The sequence below is a fragment of the Colletotrichum navitas genome (genome assembly GCF_030913465.1).
Source record: "Colletotrichum navitas strain CBS 125086 chromosome Unknown LY79scaffold_34, whole genome shotgun sequence".
Taxonomy (NCBI): domain Eukaryota; kingdom Fungi; phylum Ascomycota; class Sordariomycetes; order Glomerellales; family Glomerellaceae; genus Colletotrichum; species Colletotrichum navitas.
This window is the reverse complement of record NW_026850580.1, coordinates 18785-33127: the sequence shown is the minus strand read 5'-3', so window position 1 is coordinate 33127 and position 14343 is coordinate 18785. Positions and strand designations below refer to the sequence as shown.

The 14343-nt window shown below is 54.1% G+C and overlaps 3 protein-coding genes across 3 annotated transcripts; 1 reads left to right on the top strand and 2 right to left on the bottom strand.

Annotated features, from left to right (window-relative positions):
- Positions 1 to 3016: 3016 nt before the first annotated feature.
- Positions 3017 to 3979, bottom strand: LY79DRAFT_580195 (uncharacterized protein; the record flags this gene model as incomplete). The annotated part of the gene is made up of 2 exons (XM_060560085.1): positions 3017 to 3441; positions 3961 to 3979. The coding sequence occupies 2 exons, from the start codon at positions 3977 to 3979 to the stop codon at positions 3017 to 3019; spliced, it is 444 nt and encodes a 147-aa protein (XP_060413511.1).
- A 3339-nt stretch (positions 3980 to 7318) lies between these two features.
- LY79DRAFT_580194 (WD40-repeat-containing domain protein) lies at positions 7319 to 9237 on the bottom strand (the record flags this gene model as incomplete). The annotated part of the gene is made up of 5 exons (XM_060560084.1): positions 7319 to 7661; positions 7709 to 8085; positions 8133 to 8300; positions 8353 to 9052; positions 9233 to 9237. 5 exons carry the CDS (start codon positions 9235 to 9237, stop codon positions 7319 to 7321), a joined length of 1593 nt encoding a protein of 530 aa, XP_060413510.1.
- Positions 9238 to 10669: 1432 nt separating this feature from the next.
- LY79DRAFT_608096 (EF hand associated-domain-containing protein) lies at positions 10670 to 13080 on the top strand. Its single transcript, XM_060561904.1, has 2 exons — positions 10670 to 10942; positions 11029 to 13080. The coding sequence occupies exons 1-2, from the start codon at positions 10933 to 10935 to the stop codon at positions 12900 to 12902; spliced, it is 1884 nt and encodes a 627-aa protein (XP_060413509.1). The 5' UTR covers positions 10670 to 10932; the 3' UTR covers positions 12903 to 13080.
- The last annotated feature ends 1263 nt before the right edge of the window (positions 13081 to 14343 follow it).

Here is a 14343-nt window from a genome sequence, read left to right as displayed (position 1 = left end):
TCGTTGGAGATTCTGGTTGAGGATGATGAGGGTCAGTCAGAAGGTGACAGCCACCGGGCCCATTGGCACGATTTGCAAGGAAGGCGGGCCCAAAACGGAGCCGGGAGGGGCCACGGCATGGGAGCAATGCAAAGGAGGAAAAAAAGAGAGAAAAAAAAAAGGTGCAGGGCTGGTTCGATGCGCAGCGCGCTAGGTGCAAGGCGAGAATGAGGTAAGGTACGGGTAGTACGTGCGTCCTGCCGTGCGTCCCTGTCACAGGCCATGTACGATGTACATCGTACCCAGCCCCTGGGAAAAGGGAAGCTGTACGGATATACGTATCTGTACGGGAAAATAATCCCGACTCTACACCCACCAATTGATGGGACTGGATGGGCCTGTCGGATTAGAGTCAGAGGGAGAACACACACACACACTCTCTCTCTCTCTCTTTCTCTCTCTCCCACGGGGTGTGTTTCTGACTTGTGCCCTGTGCAGAGAGCATCGGTAGGCTAGGTAATTTACGTTTGGATTGTAGGTGGCCGCTGGTGGATGGAAAGTGGGATGGATTTCTCTCTGTGTGTGTGCGCGCGCCTCAGGCTGATTTCTCGCCCGTCTCGATAGTGCTCGTGGTTCATTCGCAGGAGAGGGGGTTGAGCATGATCAGTCTATCAGTCAAACCAGGCATCAGGACAAATTCATGACGAGCGTGCGCGGAATTCATTCGTTCGCTATTTTCCCGTGCCTTGAGTTGGATTGGTCCTTGTCAAGCTAAACCTCGTTATATATCTCCAGCAATTATGACCTGGTCGCTTGTTTTCATCTGGATTGGGCGTTTAGGCTGACTGACTGGTGCTGATGTTAATGCCAGTGCTGATGCTGATGCTGATGCTGATGCTGATGCTGACGCTGATGCTGCGTCTGAACTAGAGCTTGCCGTCGGCCTGTTACGCTTTTCTCTGACAGAGTGACTGCCTGCCTTGGTCTTGGATCGGTTAGAAAACACGCCTGGCACTTATCTAGTACTCATCGTGCCAACGGACAGTCGACAAACCACATCGTTTCGCCTTTGTCTTTTTCTTCTTCGGGAGCTCGGCTAGATTTACCCCGAGACTGCGAGGGCGGTCACCCGACCCATACATGTCCGATGAAAACAGGAAACTATCAGAGATTTGGCATGTCATGGGGTGAAGACGGATGGATAGCAAGCAACAAGCAACGAAGAGGAGAAGGGGTGGGGGTAGATGAAAATCAAGTTGGAATTACAGCTCGTGGTCCAAGCGCCTACACTTGTACATCGTTGCTCGGAGTGCACCCAGACAGTTACACAAAAGCGACGACAGATGCTACATAACAATGGGTAAAGTCCGCATGCACCTTATTTACGCGCAATATCTGCACGCATTGCTGCTGGTACACACTGCATGTGGTAATTAAGGTGTCCACTATCCGTATACCTTATAAGTACAGGATTATCTGCCCATTCTTCAGACTGTCGTACCTACCTAGTTGATGCGAAAAAAGAACCAAAAATGCCCGATGCAATGCGCTTCGTTGCATAGCAATTCCAACGGACGCCCGCTATGATGGTCGGTTGGTACGTTTTTGCAAAGGTTCATGGCGGCGCCGAGCTGGAAGATTCTGAGTTGGCTAGCGATAAGCGATAGAAGTACAAAGAATTGAGATACCTAGGTAAGTAAAGCTAAATTGAGAGAAAACGGAAATCGCAATGACGGCGTTGCCGCCGCCCGCCGTTCGTCTAGCGGATAAGGCGATGGATGACTGAAGGCCGCCCGACGCCACTGATTGGGTCTGCATGAGTCGTGGGGTGGGGTGGAAGCCCAATAGAAGCTATGGCCCCGCACTCCCCCCTGTTGGTTGTGGTTGTGGTGGTTGTGGCTGTGATGTGCCGCGTGCGTGTGTGAGCCTCCTTCCAAGTCGCTCACTGTCTGCAGCCACAGCTCAAGGAACGAGATACCCGTTCTTGAACAATCTCAGAGGCAACACCGGCCCAGTGGGTCCTCGCGTGGGATGGGCCTCCAACCCATGACCCTGTACGTGATTGCAGATTCAGGCGGTCTTCCTTCCGTCCATTACGGAACAGGAACAAGGAAGACTGTTTGTTAGTAGTACACTACCTGATTACCTACCAGATAGTTACGTAGGGCTATTGTCTCCTTGGCCTTGCTGCGTATAGCTTCGCTCGTTGGCGTGCGCCCGATATCTCACCTCGGCGACAGTCTGCGGCCAATGCAGCTTACACTACCTAGCAAGAATACGCCAACAGACCGCCTCGAAAACGCCTTCGTCATCAAACGTGGCTTTGGTATCCAGCTCCATGCACGAAGCTATACGTGTCGCCAAGACTCGTGCACTCGATTACCAAGTTGATCTTTTACTGGTCTGCTGCAGTCTTGCTCAAAGCCATCGCCCCCCACCCCATCTCCAATACGCTACGCCTCTTGTCGCCCTGAATGGGCAAGATTGGCAAACCTCCCACAGCCGCTGTCGACGATAGGCATGAGCAAAGCTATGTTATGTTGCCTGACGTTGGCGCCTCCCGACGTGATCGTTTCCCAGATGCAGCCAGCCGATTATTATGAATTTCATTCATCACAAGACTCGCGAGAGGACCACCACGGAGTAAATGCTGCCCGCACATGAGCGATGGCGGTCTGCTCCATGCTCCGCCGTTGCCTGGTTCAAGCAGCATGTGCAACATTGAGACCTGCATTTAAATGTATGGCACAAGGCAGGCCGAATGCAACGGCCGTGCCGTCCCCGCAGCACCAGGTGCACCTGATGGTCAGAATCTCACGATTTTGCCGGAAAAGGGGCATTAATGTTTGCGACATCCCGCGCACCATCATACGAGGAGCTCACCATCGCTCATCTTACTCGTCTCCGACCCTGCGCCTCATGACAGTCTTGGAGGTCTTGCTCCTTACTGAATGAGGGGCCGTCTTGGTCTCAGTTGGGGGGCGTGACTCCTCCGTATAGGCACCTGCCGATTGCCGGAAGCCCGATGCAAGTCAATTTATCCAGCTTCTCTGGCAGGCGCGTTTGGACGGGTCGGTCTGCCGCATGCAGCATTCTCAGCAGACAAAGGCCTTTCAGACCCCTTCCAGGCCTTACGCCCAGTTAAACTGATGGTCTGGGCATCGCATCTTTTACGGATCCAGCGTCTATGGAAATCCGCTGAGTCCACAGTCTCCAAGCCCCCCCCACCCCCTACCCGGGATCCAGTGGGATCGTCGCCAGGAGAGAAGCGGAAACACTCTGGCAACTGGAGGCCCTGATCCCGAGCCCTGCCACGAGAGCACGCACAGGAGGCGTTCTTCTGAACTCCTGAGGGTTTACCAATGTCTCCACCGATAATTTCCAGCTCGAAGCGAAGAGCAAACTCCTGAGATTTCCGAATCCCAACACCGAGACCGAAGATCCTGCTTCTGGACTGCCGGCCTATTAACTCACGATGCCGCGGTTACAGCGCTTCCGTCCACACTTGGCCCTGCATGAGAAATCGTATGAACCTCAACCCGAAATCAATCCATAACCATACGATTCGGCGGCTAACACCGTCTGCACTACAACTCTCCTCCCTTTCCGAAGGCCTTCAGCCCCTCCGCCAAGAACCAACAGGAGACAGGGAGCAATGGACCTCTCACCGACTCGACCGTGTGGATTCTTCGCTGAAATTTTGGCCATGGCGCCTTCAACCCTGCTTTTTCCTCCAACTGCAACTCTTATCCCCTCTTTGGTGGATGGCAGCCAATAAGCGTCGCCCTAGGATGAACGGCTCCGAGATAAGGAAAATTATACCAAACCGCAAAACCCACGTCCGAAGCTGCACCGAACCCGGACCTACGCCTACAAGAGCTCTTCCAGATACGTCTTGGCGATTGCCAACGGCGGCTATGTCGCAATCGCTCAGCGCCCGGCACAAGTTCCTGCGATCCAGATGATCTTGGTCAGACTTACTGGTGTCGTTTGGGCACATGTTTACAGAGGATTAAGTCGGGATTGTGTCATCAGCAAACCTCGACCTGGGACCTAGACGGCGCCCTCTGGAGTTTAATCAAATGAACTGCAGCCACCCGCCGCGGCGGTCAACATTGCAGTCACGGAATGTCGGGTCATCCCAAGCTGACCATGCTACTATGCACCGCTTGATCCTTGCAGCTCTGGAAAGTCTGAATAGTTGTTTTACACGGCGTCGTCTTGGTGTCTGTATCCAAGAATCCCAGTCGAATAGCCCGCACAACTTGCTCCGCGGACGGATAGCTAGCAGAAGCGAGCTCAGCCCATTATCCACCATGGCTCCGCTCTGCAGAAGGTGGTTGTCCCGTCGAGCTAAGATGGCGCTACACAATAGAAGGGCCGCGACTTGCTAGGGGCTAGAGTGCAAGATACCAAGATTTTCCCAAGGCTATGTAAACTACGGATACAATGAACAAGTTCGCTAGTTTAGTTAGAACTTAGCGTCGACTGCCGCAGCCACACGGCCCCACCCAGTCGACGACCCTGGGCGTGTGCAACAATATGCAGCATCATGCCTGTTCGTGTCAGATCACACAAGAGGCCCACTGATATCAACATGACATCTCTCTTTTCTGTTGCATACTCCAATCCCTAGGTGTACCTACCCAGCCGTCTCGCCTGAGCCAGTCTGTCTCGCCCCAGCACACATCATGGCCTGAGCCTCATTCACTGCTCATACATGCCAGCAACGAAAATGGACTGAGGATCATCGGAACCGATCGGCCCGATCGGACGCGTTGAGCCGCAGTACCTATTACTACTGTCTTTCAATACTGTCGCAGCTATGTGCGAAAGGCTTGCTGACAATGGCCCGATTACCCAAACGGACCCATTGTTTCAATAATATTGTACTTCAATGGCCCATTTCGGGCACCGAGCTAATTAGTGTACAAAGTACAGAGTACACTAGGTTGAGTCACGACGCTTGGGCCCGAAATATCTCGCCAACTGCCGCGTACCGATATCCACTCACGCCGAAATCTCTCACCTTCGGCCCTTTGCAGTGGTGGAAGGGGGGGTACAGGGGGCCGGCGCCTTAAGTCTCACATACCGGTACGAATTTCTCAAATGCCCTGCAGGCGAACGCTGATACCACACCCTCTAGTGTACCAACCTCTAGGACGCTTGCGTTGGACCACGCTTGTGGAGCCTCTTCTTCAGCCTTGCCTCCTGGCTCCCGACATCTGAAGCTCCCTGGCGAGCACACACGCAAACCACTCAAAGTGGGCCGTCTACCCGTTATCTACAGATGGTGGATACGCCAGCACCCTGTTACCGAGAGGTTGCTTTACAAGGTGCATCGACCACATATCGAGGGAGAAAAATTCTAAACGCACTTGTACACATATACATATCCCACATGCCTGCGTACAACTCAAACACCATGTACTTGGTAGGTTAACACATGATGACACGCTGCTACGGAACTGCGGCATAAAGCACACTATGCGGCGGCACTTTTCAAAAAGCCTCAGAAAGTACCCTCCGACGACTCAGAGAAGCCCCCCCCCCCATCACCAGTTTCGTTATCACCGCGCGCCGCGTGTCGAACTCGACGGGCGCCAACATGTGAATTTGGAAGAAGGCTCCGCCCATACAGCAACGAGGTGTTTTTCAGTGGCTGCGACACCCTTTCCCGGCTTCCTGGCAAACCTGTCGTGCAGGGTGGCAGGTGAAAGTTTTATGGCCCTAGTGATGTAAATCGCCACACAGTATCTAAGTATCCTACCTATCTCTTATAAAAATCTATAGTGGTGGTGATAGGTAATGCGTAATAGCTAGATGGCGTTGACAGCTGGCGGACTGGAGGGGGGTACCTGACAGGGGCGATAAAACTTCGGCCTGGTACCATAGTATATCAAATCAAAGGTGGATACCTCGGGAGTTTGGTTTCCCTGCTTTTGGAGCAGAGGAAAGGAATAGGTTAACAAGATCCATGGGCATCATGAGAGAAACCCGCTCTGTTTTCCCCTTTGAATTATGGACCGCGTTCCAGAATCATGTCGTATTCTGTCTCCTCGCGTGCATCTATCAACTCGTCTAACTTTTCACCCGACTTCTTTTCGTTGACGTGGATCAGGAAACTCATCGGCCGGGTTCCCATCCATTTTATCCCGCCCCTACCCCCTGTCAGCGGCTGGCAAGCTTGGTTCCCGTTCCAACTCGCCGTTGCCACCACCGTGGCCGGCCTCACACCCGGTAAGTTCCCGTTGACATGGGCTGGCATGGCAGGCAGAAGGGCAACAAGCTACCTATGCAGCGGCAAGCCAGCTCGGCTGGTGGAACGAACCCCCACGCATCGTGCACATCTACATCGACGCGCACAACTAAACCAAGACGGATGACTGAGTCGGATGCAGGTCACGACATGTGAGTGACAAGGTTACCCTAATGGGGGTATTGGGCCGCGTGGTATGGCCAGAGGAGATGCAGTCGCAGTCGCAGTCGCACACCTTCAGTCCACCGCGGAGCCGCATATTGATTCTCAGCCAGCCAATGCAGACAGGTGCACGTCTCCAGTGAAAGGTTACTGGAGGGTAGGAAATTTTGACCTCTTGATCCTCAAATCACATGCCGATCACACGTCATCATCACCGCTGTCTTGCTCCTCCTTGGGAGAGGTGCAGATTAAGAGTTTGCTGCGGCGAAAAGAAGTTTCTGCACGTTCAGGGGCTGTATGGCCAGATGGAAGTGGAATGAAGCAGAAGTGCCTGGTTTATTTACGTTTTTTCAAGATGCTAGAGGCGCAGTGCAATGCCGCTTGATTAGGTAGTTTTACACCCTGGTTCCAGTATCTGCGAAACAAAATCCCGCCGAAGCCTAAGCTGGCTGAGATGCGCCCTCTGTCGGCACCGGTGCATCAGTGGGCCTGTTCCAGGTCCGAATATGGCCTGAGGCAGGGTATATTAGCAGCGTGATACTTTCCTGCTGGTGAAAAGTCAACCTACCGTTCTTGCAGCTCGTGATGATGGCCTCTTCTGTGAATTCAAGCCAGCATAATGGGTGGGTATCAACTGCCTTAGACTAAGGCGACAAACGTCAGCAAACAAACTCTCTTGACTCCATCGACGGGAGGGTGATTGGTGCAGCTTACGGAAACAGGGGGGAGCATGGCGATTCTCGCGCGAGGCTCGACAGGATGGATGATGCTGCCTTCTTCGTCCACGGCGCCGCCAGACAGCGTAGAATTGGAGCGGATCCGGCTCGTCAGAGTGTTCGCTGTTTCTTGTCTCTGTAAGGGGTTGGCGAACCGTGACGAGACGGAACCCCGATGGTGGACAGAAGCCTATCTCGACAGTCAGCCTTTTTCGTGCACATAGCGCTCTCCGGCGCCCAACTTAAGCCGGCAACGTACAGCCTTGGGACGATGCAGCATGCCAACGTTGAAATCCCACAGGCACAACCTGCAGTCCTCGCCGACGCTTCCGAACCGGTAATTCCTGTCGTCGCAGCGCCACGGGTCGAACGCTACCGATGTCACCCAGGATTGGTGACCCTGACAGCGTGCTACGATGGCCGACTCTACGACGGACCAGATAGAGATTAAGTCATCCTGGCCTCCCGTCAGCACGTACTTGCCATCCGGAGACCACGTAACGCAGATGAAGCCACCGTAGTATGAATGGTAGAGGTCGAGCAGCCTGCGATTCGTCAGTAAAGTCACTGCACCTCCGGGCAGCATACGCACTCTTCTTTCAGGTAGTCAATGATACGGAGCGAGCCGTCTTCCGAGACCACTGCCAGATGTCGGTTGTCAGGGCTAAACGCAAATGCATTGATCCGCTGGTTGGACAGTTTCCATGATGCCACCGGGTTGGTCTTCTGGTTCTTGGAGTGAACCGACTTGTTGATCTGAATCTTGAGGTTGTGGTTGACGCCGCTTGCCGAGTCGCTCTCTCCGTTCATCGAGCTGTTTGTTGGCGACTCATCTTCCGGCGAGAACTGCGCATCCTCCTTGTCCTTGTCGTAGACCACCAGCGAGCCGTCCATGTGCGCTGCCAGGAAGAGAGACTCGGAGCCGGGAATCCACCTAATCTCAGAGACGGGCGTACCGTTGATGATGCCCTACAATGTCAGTCCGTTGTACGAGCATGTTGAACAGTCCAACGTACATTCTTGTTCAGCCGAGTGTACCGCTGCGAAACGGGCTCCCACCAGATGATCTCGCCGGTAGAGAAGCCCATGATGACATCAATATGTGCAATGTTCTTAGTGACTGGGTTGACGTCGTGGCATAGGCAGTGGGCCTTGGTAAACAGAATCTTGGTCAGGTAGTCGGCCTGGAGCCTATCAGTACGACGCTCGCATCAGCCGCAATGTCGGGCTTCTAACCTTTGTTGGCGACGACAGGTCCAGCCATTGAAACGCTCGGTTGATGTTGGCAAAAGCGAACACACCGTCTGTCGGCCGTTCCTGCAGCTTCTTCGCCAAGCTTTCATTGATTATCACTCTGGAAATGAAGGAAGAATTACTCTTAGTCATATTGTTCTTCGGCTTAGCCACCTTCTTCTTGGCAGCGTCCTTGGTATTGGCCGGTGCCAGCGCGGTATTACCGTCGCCAAACGCCGGAGCCGAGACCATGGTCAAGGATGTCGGGGGCGCATCGCTAAGAGACCCGCCGCCTCCGTCACTGCTAAGCCCAGCCTCGGTCGAGTATCGGCCCTCGCTGGGATGTTCCTGGATATCGCCTCCCAGCGATAACGTCGTGGCGGAGGAGCCCTTGTAGAAGAAGGGCGGCGCGGCGCGCACATCAAGGCTTATCAAGGAGAGCTTGGTTCCCGAGGTCGCGGGCTGTGGGTTCGTCGCAAGAGGATTCGGGTTCACGACTGGGGCTTCGGAGGGGTGCGGCGGCGGCGTCGCGAGGTGGAGGTCTTCTTTCAGCACGTAGGTGCCCTCGCCGACCAGGAACTGGTACTCGGGTCCCTCGGGATTGGAGAGGACGTTGTTCGTTTCGATCATGGGAGCAAGGCCGGCGCCCATGGCCCCATAGGCGCCCGAGTGCGAAGGGTATCGCGGAGGGGGCGGAAGAACACTGGGATACCGCAAGAGGTGCTAAGGTCAGCCGTGGTCTATGTCGAACCATTGTGGACGTGATGAAAGGCGCGACTTTGCGCCTGAAGAACGGCCTCGGGGCATGCTGTGGACGTCGCACAACTGCAAGGTCTGCGGACAAGGCAGCCGTGGCAAGGCAAGCGCTCTTGAGGGTACTTACAACATGATGGGCTAGCTATGATATATGGTCCGGTCTACGGCTGATTCGACTGCGCCGACGGCGATTGATTACAGGCGATGAGCCTGGCAATCGGCAGCGCGCAGAGTAAGGCTGAATGTTTGAGGTGGCTATCCTCGGACGTTCGGGACGGACGTTTGTCGTCGGCTCCGCCTCACGTCACTGGCGGCCGCGGTGGGGGTTCTGGGCCTCTGGTAGCTGCCGGGGCGGTGGAGAGAGGGTTGAAGGCGATAGTGACAACCGACGTTTTGAGAAGGTCGCCGCACGCCCGAGGGGTATCGTTGGCTTTCGGGGACACCTGGACCGGATGACAAGGTGGTCGGGGGGCGGGAGAGAGGGCGAGTGGTGGGCGCCAACGACCAGATGAACTCAAAGGTGGCCGTTAAGGTATCTGCGAGAAGATGTGAGGCGTGTCACGAGTATTAATAGAGGTGAAATGGTAGGTAAGAGGCTGGCACACAAGGCAAGGCAATGCAGGGTAGGTTGACAAGTCAAGGTAGGTTGGTTCGTGGCCAAGATGCACCAATCCCAACCCAGAAAACGCAACTCTCGTACAGGCTGAGGGCTGCGTCTCGGTGTGGTTCTGTTTCCGGTTCAGTCCCCGCCCTTCCCAGTTCCCCGGGGCCATGTCCATGTTCTGAGATGAGCCATCCTAACATGACCATGAAGAAGGAATAGGTAAAGAAGCAGGTCAGCCTGGGGTCCGGAGACGGATTACTGCGACGTGAGTGGTGGGAAGAGGAACTGGAGGGGGGGCCAATACTCAACTGTGGGGAGAGGGTGCCGTGTACCTTCGTAGTTGCATCAGCAGGCTGCAGCAAACGCCAGGCGAGCTGAGACCGGTCCATCTCCGTGGAAGTGTGGGGTAAAAGTTGGACTCGAGGGAGTTCCGTGTCCTTCTTTCGGATCGCTTGCCAGAAGAGAGAATATTTGGTAGGACGGTCAGCCGTGAAGAAAGATGACCAATGGAACGTGTGATCATGTTGTTCGGCCTAAGCAACTGGGCACATGTCGCTGTGATGCTCCGTAGCGACGTAGATCCACCGTTCGCCGATTAGGTAGCCTAAACTTAGTGAGAGAACATATGCATTGTTTGCCAGCTTGATACCGATGCTTCACAAAGGCCAGACTCTAGTATTACATGTTTCGGCTCAGACCTCGGAACTGCCTACAAGTTATTGTTCAATTCCCCAATTGTCTTACTCCCCATTCTCAAAGCGAATAAGGCGGCACACATTTCACCTCACTCGCCCACAACGGCCTTATGTAATCTGCATATCCCTACCTAGGTAGCTCGTTTATCATACCCCGAGCACTGATCCGCTAATCGGCTTCTCGTCTCAGCGGGTCTTGTGTCGCCGACGCGCTGATGCCGCTGAGCTCCGTCAGTACCTCACAGTGGCCCCCACCGGAGTTATCCTTGCAATCAGGTCGTCGTCATTCGAACTTCTACCCCCGTCCACCTGCCGAGTCCCGTACAACCCTCTGCGAAGCTGCTCTGAGCCCGTCGGGCCAATTCGACCACAACTGCAACTCGACCCAGGAAAACGGCCCCAACTATCAGCTTCCATCTCAAAGCTCTGCTTTAATTTATCAAGCAGGTCCTCTTGCAGAATAGTCAACAGCAAATTTGTCATGGCATCGCAATAGAATCGCTTCTCTGAGCTCCAACGATATTGACCATGGCTTCTGGTAGGTGGCCTGACGGGCACTTATGCTGCTGCACCCCGGTCCTCGTGCTCCTGAGCTTCAAACTGACCACTTGCGTCCTACTCTAGTTCGCATCTGCGTTTGCGGTGATGAGGGCACTGGCAAGTCTAGCCTCATCGCTTCGCTGGTCAAAGATGTCTTCATCTCTAACAAAATTCAATCCGTCCTCCCCTCCATCACGATCCCTCCACAACTCGGCACGCCTGAGAACGTCACGACCACGATCGTCGACACCTCCGCCCGGCCTCAGGACCGCACTACCCTACGAAAAGAGATACGAAAGTGCAATGTCATCCTTCTTGTCTACTCGGATCACTACAGCTATGAGCGTGTTGCTCTCTTCTGGATGCCGTACTTCCGCTCCCTCGGCGTCAATGTCCCCGTCGTCCTATGCGCCAACAAGTCCGACTTGACGGGTGAGGGGAACACACCGCAGGTTGTCGAGGGCGAGATGCTGCCGGTCATGTCCGAGTTCCGCGAAATTGACTCGTGCATCCGCTCGAGCGCGAGGGAGCACCGAAATGTCAATGAAGTTTTCTTCCTCTGCCAAAAGGCCGTCACACACCCCATCGCCCCGCTATTCGACTACAAGGAGGGGAACCTGAAGCCGGCTTGTGTCGATGCGTTGAAGCGCATATTCTACTTGTGTGACAAGGACCAGGACGGGTACCTCAATGACCAGGAAATGCACAATTTCCAGTCCAAGTGCTTCGACAAACCTCTAACCGCCGAGGACCTGGAAAACATCAAGCTCTCGATCAGCAAGACAGTGCCGAATCTGTCGACTGAGAAGGGCATTGACCAACCAGGCTTCTTGCAGCTGAACAAGATATACGCGGAAAAGGGCCGACACGAGACGATTTGGATCATATTGCGCAAGTTTCGGTACACGGACAGTTTGAGCTTGGAGGATAGCTTCCTGCACCCCAAGTTTGATGTGCCGGAGTATTCTTCGGCGGAGCTGAGCCCTGCAGGATACCGCTTCTTTGTAGACCTGTTCTTGCTGTTTGATAAGGACAACGATGGCGGTCTGAACGATAAGGAACTCGAGGCTCTTTTTGCGCCGACACCAGGACTTCCCGCCTCCTGGATCGAGACCTCATTCCCTTCTTCGACCGTGCGCAACGAAGCCGGGCACGTCACTCTACAAGGGTGGCTCGCTCAATGGAGTATGACCACCTTTATGGAACCAAAGACGACGCTTGAGTACCTAGCCTACCTGGGATTTGAACCCGCAACTGCTCGCGAAACGACCACGGCGGCGCTCAAAGTTACGAAATCGCGGAAGCGGAGAAGACGCCCTGGTAAGGTGGAGCGTAACGTCGTGCTGTGTTATGTTCTGGGTGCCTCAGGGGCTGGCAAGTCATCCTTGTTGGACGCCTTCTTGAATCGACCGTTTGACACCCTCTATCGGCCAACAATCAAGCCACGACGGGCTGTCAACAGTGTAGAGCTTCCCGGCGGCAAGCAATGCTACCTGATCCTAGAAGAGTTGGGTGAGCTCGAGCCTGCTATCCTGGAAAACCAAGCCAAGCTGGACGCCTGCGATCTTATCTGCTACACGTACGACTCTTCGGATCCTGACTCCTTTTCTCACATTGTCGAGCTGCGTAAACGCTACCCACAACTAGACGACCTCCCCAACATTTACACAGCCTTGAAGGCGGATAAGGACAAGACGACACAGCGTAGTGAAATGCAGCCCGACACATACACCTCGAGTCTGATGATGAGCACTCCTCTCCATGTAACTGTCAAATGGTCCAGCATCAGCGAGCTGTTCATCGCGCTGGCGGACGCGGCGACGAACCCAAGCACAGCCTTTCCGCGTAGCGAGGAGCCGCCGCCAGACAGGACCAGCCTGTACCTTGCCCTGGGTGCCACGGCTTGCGCTGGCGTTGCGGCGTTCATGATTTGGCGGCGGTCAACAACGTCAGCCTAGAGAAGGTCTCCATTCCAGGCTTGTTGTTTCCCCACTTGCATCTGCTCGGAGTTGGTGCAATTTCATACTCTTTGCCACCCACTTGTTGAAATATAAATGTGATACCCGACTCCACCCTACACATATAATGGGAATCTTAGTGTATAATCAAAGTAATATAAATGTTCTTCTCGTGTTGGTCACTCGAACTTGACTGTCGTTGAATTCCGACGTTGTCTAGAGCGTGTATTTATCAGAGCTGTGGCAGAGTCGATACGCCCAGTCGTTTAGAATTCCTCAACAATGTGCCTTTGCCGGAAGAGTCCTATAAAGATGATCTATCATGCCAGGGTTTTGTTAGAAACCTCGACTACCCAACTGGACTATGATCTAGCATTCAGTGCTGCCATCGGACGACAGGAAGGTTGCTTGTTCCCCCTTTGGTCTTCCACCATCGTTGTCACTTTGTGGACCATTTAGATACTGCGGCATGTGCAGGATAGATCTGCCATGAAGTACGCAAATAGTTATGCAAAGTTAGATCCAGTTGAATCTTCGTCTTCCTCTATGTCCCAGTACTCTGACATCATTGACTAGAAGACTGTTGTCGGCTCGACAACCTCATGTACATCAACTAGTTCGCTACTGCTGATGGATTCCAGATATCATTGTGACCACGATTTTGGATCGTTGCCCACCACGGAAACATGTGAAGATGCTCGCGTACGAGTAAAATCAGGGACAGGTATCCCATGCCTTACACTGGTTTCGAACCAAGCCTTGGCAAGCCCATAACGACCGGAACCCGATGTATGTACTCTCCTGTGCAGATCTGGCTTCCTCTCGTATTGACTACGATGACCCAATGATGGCGGCGACGCGCACTTGTCAAGGCCCCCCATGGTTGGCGACCTGTACGAGAAGAGCCCGTGCGACCCAAAATCCTGTTGAAATCAAATTGGACAACCCTGGAACCTTAACCTCATCGGGCAGGGCTTTGGCGAGTGGCTCTCCCCATCAGTTGGGAGGGATGATGTGCATGGCCCTTGAAAGTCAGGGGCGATGGATGGGTACATGTGGCAGAGTTTCTTGCCGTGAGCTTATTTCTCTGACTAGCTTTGTTGTGGGCTCCCGGAGCATATATACTACAGGCTAGGCGAATACGCAGAGCTGCTCTGGCAGGCCCCAAACGAGTCCCTCAGATCTTTACAACATTCCAGGCGAGCGTGTCTGTCGCAACAGTTCACCCATATAATGGGACCGGGTCGTTCCCCCAACCTCACGACAAGGCCTCAAGGCTCCCCGCGGCCGTCCTGTCGCTCACCATAGAATCTTGAATGGTCATGCAATATGCCTCATTACCCAGCCACTTGCCGAAGGCCAGGGAAGCTGACGGCCCATGCAGCTTCTTTATCGAAGGAATCGTATTGACACTACACCGCATGAGTCAAAACGAGGGCGC